Source organism: Montipora foliosa, chromosome 1, assembly GCF_036669935.1.
Source record: "Montipora foliosa isolate CH-2021 chromosome 1, ASM3666993v2, whole genome shotgun sequence".
NCBI lineage: Eukaryota > Metazoa > Cnidaria > Anthozoa > Scleractinia > Acroporidae > Montipora > Montipora foliosa.
Window position 1 is genome coordinate 7,704,250 of NC_090869.1, and position 9,885 is coordinate 7,714,134.

Genomic DNA, 9,885 nt, shown 5'->3' on the forward strand with positions numbered 1-9,885 from the left:
GCCTGATGGGCCTTCTAGGCTCGTAGCAGACTTTTACTTTACAATGTGATTTTTTTTCAATCCATCATATTTTGTAGATTGTAAGAAGAGTAAGTGATTCATGTCCTCAAATATAGGGGTCACCGAGGATCTAAACGAGTAAAATCGATGTGATGTTGCGAAGCTCTTGCTCGTTTGTCACGTTCTTGCGTGACCTGTCGAGGAAGGACTGGAACCCAAGACAGGATCGATCAATGAAAGGTTTTTGTTAAAAAAACGTTTCTCGAGCATAACAACGAAGTTTCAAGCAGGCGTCATCTTTATTTGGTTAGTGCTTTGCATCATATCTCTCCATTGCTGTCATGCTCATGTTCTATTTTTTGTAAAATATAATCTCTGGTTGTTTCCTCGTGGGTCCGCATTATTCAAGTGGACGAGGAAGACAGTACAATTCAGCCCTATTTTCATGAAAGTAAATGAAAAATAGTTCAAAAACATGTATTTAGTTTGAATTAAGTAGTCCGTAGCGTAATAAAAACATTTTTAAAAAAAACAACACCATTAATTTACGCAACGTCGCTGACTAAAACTAACCTTCGTCGAGTTTACAAAACTTTCAGCTACTACGCGATTAGCTACCTTTTCCGGCCTGCCGCTCCCTTCTGTTTAACGTTTCATGATGAATTGGAAATAAATGTGCCATTCTTTGGCCGGCATGGGAATTTTTCCCCGGCGTTTTTGTTGCTTGAAGTGATGCGTGGCATATTACAGTCGCGCTACCTGCGCAGTAATAGTTGCGCACAAACAATTAGAGCGAACGTCCTTAAGTTAGTTGTCATGATATCTTTGCATAAGTTGACTTAACAACGTTGTTGTAAGTGCAAACACTTAAAATTGTGATCGATATAGTTACAAGTCTGTTGGGCTTAATCCCGTTAATCGGCGCTTTCAACGAAGTGCAAAACATTGAGATGGTGTGCGTATATGTGGCGTCACAGTTGTGATCAGATGTGGGAATGGAAGTTTTTGAGGTCACTTAAATCCGAAAGTTTTGTCATATTTCAACTAATTTTTGCACTTGATGTGAAAATCAAAGCTGAAGTGACGCCAAAATCTTTAGTACCGCGCACCGGTGGCTCGGTTGAACATCGCGCTGTCGTCATGCGGGAGGTCGCGGGTTCAGAACACCGGACGGATCAACACTCACGATCTTAAAATAACTGAGGAGAAAGTGCTGCCTTTGTATTCTCGAATAACGACTATAAACCGCAGGCCCTGTCTCGAAAATATCTTCTATGTTGATAAGTTTCCTGTGGGACGTTAAAGAGCCCACACACTATTCGAGAAGAGGAGGGGATGGAGTCCCCGTTGTTGTGGCCGTCCTGTTCATAAGCGTACGGGCAATTTTTTTCCAGGGTTGCGGTGAACCATTTGACGAAAAAACTCTCGCAAGTTGCCCATTTTTTACGAAACAGTCTACAATGCACGAGTCATTGTCGTGCATTGTCTCCAGCGTTTCTGAAACAGTCATGTAGCCTAATCCGCGCACACGACGAAAACTCGCGTACATTTTCTGCTCGGCTTCCAGAATCTTGCCGTCGATTTTGTAAAATTTAGCAAGGCGGCAGAGGATTCCTTTATCAGGTGTTTCTGTTGTTGCCCAAAAATCTGAGGTGCCCAAGATTTGGGGTGGAGGGGGGCTGTCCCCCGGCCCGTACGCCTACGGCGCTTTTTCTCTCCAGCAGAAGTTGTGCTCTCTCTAAAATGGCTTATGGTATATGAGGCCACCTAAGCAGAAACAGCCGTAGCAGAAACAGCCGTAAGTCAAAAGGGGACTTTGCTGAGTTTTTGAACATGGAGATATAGATGTAGAACGGCGGAACGGACGACGAAGACAACGAAGCAAACGTCATAGTCAAGCGTGCATCGAACCGTAAATGTAATTTTAAGAAACTTTCAGTGCATAAAGCATAAGCAAACAACAAACACAACCAGTATAATAAAGAATAATAACAACTTGCAAAAACAAAACCGACAGACTCGATGGGAATTACTAGCAAGATCATGGAATACTGACATCTTCGGAAACGGGCTGCGTAGCAACCTTGAAGTGCTTTGCTCTGTATCTAGGGGTAGAGAAACCTGAAATGATATTTTAAAAAGTGGAATTATGAAATCAGATGTTAGTAACAACCGGTAAATTTGCAAGGGATATAGAGGATATTACATGGCCGTGCGGAGATAAGAATTTTATCTTGAAATTCTGGTATCTCTCACGAGTGAGCACAGCGAAAGAGGGAGAGATACTATCAGCACTGTAAGATAAAATTCGTGTCTCCGCGCGGCCATGTTTTGTTTTTTATGGAGATCGGTTATGAAATGTTCAGATTAGAAAAAAAACTTGTTTTACTCATTTTCAAAATGGTCAAAAAGTGGTCATCAACCGTTAAAGCACGCATGTTGTATAACAAGAAGTACAATTTGAAAGTTATGAAAAACAAATCATAATAATCTCAAATGTTAATGCAGTTGAGAGCAATTATATTACAGCCCAAAGCTATCTTACAATGAAGAGGAAGCTCGCTTTTTGTTGGCTAATCGTGTCAATTGCTATGACGACATCTTCACCGCAAGCGGAGAAGATCTGATGTTTTAGTAAAAAGAAAAATCCTTCACTCATGTGACCAGTAACCTTGTTTTTCCACCGAAACGAAGGAAAACGTTTGTATGATGATGGAGCTCAATTCCCAGAGGATTAGTTGGGACACCAACATGGCCGCTGTGACGTCACGTGAAAACACTCTATATAATTAATAAAAAGATATCTTTTGTCTTCCGTTTTTGTTTACAGAACATAAAAACAAAAGCATTAATTTCTGCAGAAGTTTGACCCCTGCAATTTCCTCTGTTGCAGTTGAGGTCATCAGAGGAAGGAAATTTGATGCTCAAAGTGAAGTTCCCACTGTTTTTAACGTTTCGGTGCGCGTCGCATCGTCATTTGGTGTCTTTTGATGAGCATTTCCGTTATCCCAATGTCAAAAGTTCATTGGGAATTAATTAGTTCTCACTTCTAACGGGTGCTTTTGTTGATATCCGGCACTTCTCTGTTGTTTTTCTTTATTTTAGATTTGCTTTGATAGTACAGAAAAGCGCGTTTTGAAAGCCAACGGGGCAAACCTAGCGTCTTTTTCTTTTATGTTAGAAAAATGGTAATCTCGTGCATGATCTTGCGTCCTTATGCAATGATTTGAAGCCTTTACTTTTATCTTTTAATTTCGATTAATATTTAGGCTCTTGTTTACTTTACGATTTGCTCAGGCACTTAACTTGTTTTAGTGATTCTCGCCTGCGTACTTTCGATAATGGATATGAATGCAATATCAACCTTTTTCGCACTCAACAATTCATTTTCTTAAGAATAATTCGTAATAACAATGCGTCATTAATATTGCGTTTGTGTTAGTTTACTTTTTTCAGCAAGATGTTTTCCATTTACGAATAATTTATAGTGGTCAACGGATTGGGAGGCCCGCACGTGATATCCGATCACGTAACAAATATTTGAAAGCTCAAAGCTTGCAATAGTGAGCATTCGAATAAGCGACTCATCTCCAACGATGACTAATGTCACCTCACAGGATTTGTTCAGCTCCAATGAAACAACCGTCTCCTCCAATGCTGAGGTTTGGTTAAGTGTGGCGTTCTTATGCATTGTCGACTGTGGAATGATAGCTGGCAATTTGCTTGTCCTTACAGTAGTGTGGCGAACTTTACATCTTCATGAGCCAAATTACTTCTTTCTGTGCAGCTTAAGCGTAGCGGATCTCTTGGTTGGCATGATCTATTGCCCTTTACTAATTGTCAGCGCAATCAAGCAATCTTGGCCGTTCGGAGATGCTGTCTGCCATTTTCATGCCGTTGTTATCTGTATCTCCTTGAACGCTTCTCTTTTGAATTTATGCGTGATTTCCATCGACCGATATTTGTATATTACACGACCCCTTCGCTACCCCGAAATCGTGACAACCAAAAAGACAATTTTAACTATCGTATTTTTGTGGTTTCACTCTATTTTTTGGGCGATAGCACCTTTATTTGGCTGGGGAGAATACACCTATGAGGAAAGCACAGCTACGTGTAAACCCAATTGGAGTGGTCAGGGTCAAACTAACAGAACATATGCTCTTGGATTGGCATTGTTCTGTTTTTTGTTCCCGGTTCTTGTGATGGTTGGAGCATACACTATGATTTTTATTGCTGCCAGAAAGCAGCTACAGAACGTTGCTGCGATTGGCGGAGAGATGACGAAATCGCACAAAGCTGCCAAAACAGTGTTTCTAATCATTGGATTGTTTTTTTTCTGTTGGTCCGTATATACCGTCGTTTCCTTGTGGAAATTGTTTGCTTCTGTAAGCGACCTACCGGCTCGTTTGGTTCGTATTGGGTTGTACCTCGCTGTGTCCAACAGCTGTGTCAATTTTTATGTCTACGCAATTAGAGACAAAGTCTTTCAGAAGGGACTTCTTCGAATTCTCGTCCCGCGCCGAAGATACAAGGCGGACAACTGGAACCGTTCGAATCCACCTTCGACTTTAGAGCTTGATTTTACCGTGGAGGGGTGCCGTAGCAAATAGTGGATTCCTTAAGATTGTCGTTTTTTCACTCCTTAGTGTGAGTTAAAGTTTTATTGTTTTGAAAGTAAGGCTAAGGATATACCATCGTGCAGGAAATGACTGTTGTTTGATTTCTGCTAGTCAAGTCACGTTTGTTCTTCTACGAAATACATTCTTTTTCCTGGTAACGCAATCTTCCCGAAAAGTTAAGGATGCGTTCGATTGACCGTATTCCGGAATAGGAATACATGGAATAGAAGTTCGAAATCCTTCTTTTTTACGCAGATTCACATTAAAATTGTCAAACACCTGCTAGAATGCTATTTTAAGCATATCTTTATTGTCCTTGTAGCTTCAAACATACCCTTTTAAATCATTTCTCTACGTATTCTTATTCCGGAGTAGGCTCAATCGAACGCACCCTTAATAAGTAGCATAATACCCTCTGTTAGTCCCTCCATTATAAGCCCCAAGAGAAAATAAAAACAATGCTTATGCAAAATTTTGGAGGGACAAACAAAGAGTATTATGGTATCTTTGATATTGGCTTCAGTATTAATTGTTCGAGCAATATTGCTTTGAGGGGAAGGCTCAGTGGTAACATTAAAAGCGCCATCTATTTTAGCGGTTTAGCCTTTTAGTTGTTCAGATAAACCTTGGATTTCTATCCAGCACTCATCCTCCGTAAAACACAACGGATGTTCTTCACATTGAGTACCATCTCAGTGCACCATCTCTTTGTGGTTAGAGCATCCGATCGATGTATGGGAGCTCGCAGGCACGATCCTTGCCTGTCAATCTGATCCATTTTGGTCTTCACTTTGTCAGTTGCGACTAGCATATCAATGGTCACATGCTCTGTATTGGAGGCTACAAGTATAAGAAGTCTATTTTCAGTTTCTAACTAACGGCTTGCGCAATTGTTACGTCGCAAACGCGGAAGTTTGCTTTCGAGAACCCGAGCTTTTAAATTCCTGTTGACAGGAAGACCTTTTCTCTTTATCGAGATTATAGAAATAACTGAAGTTTGATACAATTACAGGGACAGGCAAAGAAAGGGTAAGAACTCCTGCGATTGCGCAAAGCGACCCAATCGCTTTTCCCCATGCGCTGGAAGGCGTCTTGTCCCCATAGCCAACCTATAACAACGATGAGAAACAACATTGTGTCAGTAGTGCTGCCTCTTTGGCCAGAGAGAGGAGTCCTTGAGACATGAAGAAAAGTGGCAAGGTCCTTGTGACCTTTGGTGACTTGTTATAACCCGCTCTAGAGGGAGGCTTCCAGTTTACCATCAAAACCGAGGCATACATAATGTAACAGTGATGCAATAATAATAATAATAATAATAATAGTAATAATACCACAAAGTAGAGAAGGTTCTGGAAAATGAAGATGTGAAAATCTTATGGGACTGCACACTCCAGACGTAATATACCAGCATATCATCTCAGACCGTGAAATATAATAATAATTAATTATAATGAAGACGTTTATTAGTAGCTTATAAAAATATACAACTTTAAGAATTCTTTGGACAATATATATGTCAGGGAAATATTAACTTACATACGAATTACAAATACACTCATTCTTTACAACCCTTGCAAAATTTCCCTACTGTCATTTGTCAAAAAAAAATTATTAATAATAATAATAATAATAATAATAATTGCTCATGGCTCATGCTAAAGATGTCCAGTTTCTGCTAATCAGCCTTGTTCACAATCTATGGAACAAAAACTGATATTTTTGGAGGCTGATGTTGTTGTTAGAATTATGAATCGCTTAAGGCTGAACCCAAAATTAACGAATTCGGTCTGAGACGGTTGTAATCGATAAGAGATTTCGCGGAGCCGCCAAAGAGTGATCAGCGTGCAGTTTTCACCGCTAAACTCTTAGTCACATTCTGTATAATTCTAGTATAATTTATTAGATGTGATATCAACAGAACCACCATTCAACAAAATAAATAGTGAAATAAGATAAATGAAATAAGAAAAGATATAAAACCATGCAAAACTACGGTAATTTACTGCATGGCTCAGTAACCAAGATTTAATTCACGTCGATATTCTCACTTTACGGCTTTCTAATTGGTTTTCTTCAAATACAGGAAACTGGTGATTCATTTAACCCAAAAACCACCAAATTGGGCAATAAGGTCCGTCGACGTGAAAAAAAATTAATAATAGAAAAACAAAAAGTGCTTATCAGTGAAATAAAATGTTAAATTTCACTTATATAACGAATGTCACTGTTTTTGGTAAGAGCATACATCAATGACAGAACTGGTTTCAAAGCTTCGTTACGTATTGATTTCTTTCATCGCCATTACATGATGTTTTCCTTTTAGCCGCTAATCAAAATAGCAATTTACATTTCGAATCCTAATTTTTCTATCTTCGATCATCAGTAAAAGTTTCCTTGACAGGTGATATGCAAATGTATCTGGTTTATCTTTGATTGCTTTTTCACATGCAAATTGCCTTAGGTGCTGGTCTCTTTGTTACCATTCTCAAAAATATATTGCTGGTTTGTTTAAACCAATAAATTTCGGTAGAAAATATAGCATAGTAAATCAAAAAAAGTAAACACCCTGTTGTTAAAATCTGATTTTCACTAATATTTAATATTGTGAATCTTAAGGTGAATCTTGGTCGATATGGTAGCCCGCTAAATTCAAAAAAGAGGCAATCAATTGCCCGAAATCATAACAGCCGATTTTTCCGCTAATACGCTCTGTTCTTCCAGCATTACTCACCGTTGTCATAGTGACCACGGACCACCAAAAAGCTTCCGGGATACTGCCAAAATTAGCGCTCTCTGCGTAGTAGACCGCGCTTGAAAATATGACAACACCCATCAACAAGAAAAATGTAAGTAGGAGCAGTTCTCGGAGACTTGCTTTCAGTGTCATTCCGAGAATCTTTAGTCCACGGTAATGCCGGGATAGCTTGAATATTCGGAAAACCCGAACAAGCCGGAGTATTCGAAAAAAGGCGATGTATGAAGGATTAGATTCCTTTCCGCCACCAGCTGCTGAAAGTCCTAATATAACGTAATACGGTAAAATAGCTACAAGATCTATGATGTTCAATATGCCGCGAATGAATTTGAGCTTTTGAGGTGCGGCGAGCAAGCGCACAACGTATTCAAAGGTAAACCATGCCACGCAAAAAATCTCAAAGCCATATAGTGGAGTATTTCGGCTGTCGCGGAAATGGGGCAAGGTCTCAATGCAAAATACCACGATTGAGAGCAGAATAACAAAGACTGACCAAATGGCTACAATTTGAGAAGCAAGAGAAGAGTGGGGAAGTTCCATCACTTCCCAGATTTTCCTTTGGATTGGGTTCCCAGGTAGTGGCCCAGGTTCGGGCTCCAAGTTCAGTTCCATTGCCTTAAAGCGCTCAACCACTTCTTCACCCAACTCGAAAAATTGAATTTCATCGAAAAATATTTTGCGGTCAATTTCGGTCGGTCTAAGAAGCTTACCGCGAGATTGATAAAAGTAAAGGATGGAATCGAAAGCTACACGATTTCTATCGAAAAAGAATTCTCTATTTTTTGAGTCGTAATATTTTTCACGCTTTTTGGGAGATCCCAACAAGGAATCTGGAAAGCGCGAAAGAGTGGATTCAAGAGTCTCAAAAATCATTCCACTGACATTGATTCTGACTCTAACTCCTCCACGTCTTCTGGTTGATCCAATACGAGGATAAATAGTTATTTTATCCGGATGTAAATATTTCGCAGCTTGTTCGAATGCCCCTGTTCCCTGATCGGTGTTGAAACGTCCTCTGGGCACTCGACCTTCTTGAGAGTATAGTCCTCGCGTCGCGCTTGGGGAGCGAGCGACGCCGCCGTCAATCGAATGAAGTCGATACCTGCGACCAGCTTCACCGCTCTCGCCAAGTCCAAGTCCATCGGATCCTAATCCTTGTGTGCCTGAAATAAGGACAGCCTCCATTGCCTTTTTTTATTCTTCCTACCCACAAAGAAGTTTTTCCCTCTGAATTTTTAACGCCTTTGGCCAGTTGACGTGTTCGGCCTTCAAGAAGCACACGGATATATTGCTTGACCTGACTTTCCGTAAAGTTCTCTTTTAGTCAACCAACGATGCGTTTACCAAGGTGAAAACAAAACAGTGAAGGCTCTTCTGACAGCGGACAGCCCACCGGGAAGAAAAATCACTTTCTCAGCAAAAGAGCGCCTATATTTTACCAGAAGACTCGCAACCAACGAAATAACAGTTGAAGTAATACGTTTTCTTTATCGTCACGTGATTGGTTGATATATTTCAATCTGAATTTTAACTCAGATTATTTTGTCACCTGCGCCAGTTAAGACTATATTCGATCATATAGGCCGTTTTTTTGAATTGCAGCATAAAAGTGGACACCCACTTTTCTCACAATCGCTGACAAAAAGAACTCCTGGGCCGATTTCAGACTTAATTTTTGCGTCCTTTGACGTCCGTTTGTTTATGCAGTTGATAGAACATTTTGTTTTTGTTGTTTTGCCGGATATTTTTGACTTCCTGTTTGAGAAATCACCAAATGGTTGATAAAACGAAGACGATTCATAATAAATATTATACCATCAAACGGATTATTTCTCTAAAAAAACTGACGAAATTCACAGTATCAACATAGTCAATTTTTCTTTGGAGTAATTCATGCAAACTCCTTGGCCCTTGTTTCAGTAGCATTCGGGAGAAAAGGCATCAAGAAATGGAAATGATGTTCACAATCACGATAAAATAAAACGTCGAGAAAAGAAACATCATTCGTAACCACACAACATGTACTGATTTTCTGTCCCTGAAGAGTATTTACAAATTCAGAACACGTTTTGTTTTATGCCACTGAGTCAGTTAATTAATTCTGAACCCTTGCCAGTTGACAAAATGATGAAAAAACAACTGTAAAGCAATATCTCTTGTAAAAGAAACGGTTGTGGAGGTCATAGGTATACCTTTCGCACTGCTTTTCTTTGTCTAGCGACCGAACGTATACTTAAAAAATTACTTTGCTGGTTTGCTTTTGGCGCTAATATTTTCTTTTCTAGCACCGGTAGTGTTCTAATAAATCTAATATATTTGACTTTTTGACACTTTCAGCTCTTGTTTAAACGTTCAACATTTCAAAGCCACCATACAAATTGAGGCGGTGTCTTGTTTTGAGCACTTGCAGAGCAAATGTTTTCTTAGTACTTGTGCACGAATGTTAGGTTTATCCGGTTGTATTGATCCGCCTTGGTCAACGGAAAATTAACCTACATCCGGAAGACA

General features: G+C 39.7%; 2 protein-coding genes across 2 annotated transcripts; one reads left to right on the forward strand and one right to left on the reverse strand.

Annotated features, from left to right (window-relative positions):
• Positions 1-3,497: 3,497 nt before the first annotated feature.
• LOC137969160 (melanopsin-like) lies at positions 3,498-5,473 on the forward strand. Its single transcript, XM_068815518.1, has one exon. It carries the CDS (start codon positions 3,597-3,599, stop codon positions 4,611-4,613), a length of 1,017 nt encoding a protein of 338 aa, XP_068671619.1. The 5' UTR covers positions 3,498-3,596; the 3' UTR covers positions 4,614-5,473.
• LOC137969001 (potassium voltage-gated channel subfamily A member 1-like) lies at positions 4,650-9,697 on the reverse strand. Its single transcript, XM_068815515.1, has 2 exons — positions 7,354-9,697; positions 4,650-5,731 (listed from the first exon to the last, which is right to left on the reverse strand). The coding sequence occupies exons 1-2, from the start codon at positions 8,560-8,562 to the stop codon at positions 5,516-5,518; spliced, it is 1,425 nt and encodes a 474-aa protein (XP_068671616.1). The 5' UTR covers positions 8,563-9,697; the 3' UTR covers positions 4,650-5,515.
• Positions 9,698-9,885: the final 188 nt, after the last annotated feature.

Coding starts and splice junctions, on each gene's coding strand:
- LOC137969160 (XM_068815518.1), top strand. CDS start 3,597: ATGACTAATGTCACCTCACAGGATTTGTTCAGCTCCAATGAAACAACC.
- LOC137969001 (XM_068815515.1), bottom strand. CDS start 8,562: ATGGAGGCTGTCCTTATTTCAGGCACACAAGGATTAGGATCCGATGGA. Junction 5,732..7,353: donor CCGTGGTCACTATGACAACG/GTGAGTAATGCT, acceptor TCGTTGTTATAG/GTTGGCTATGGGGACAAGAC.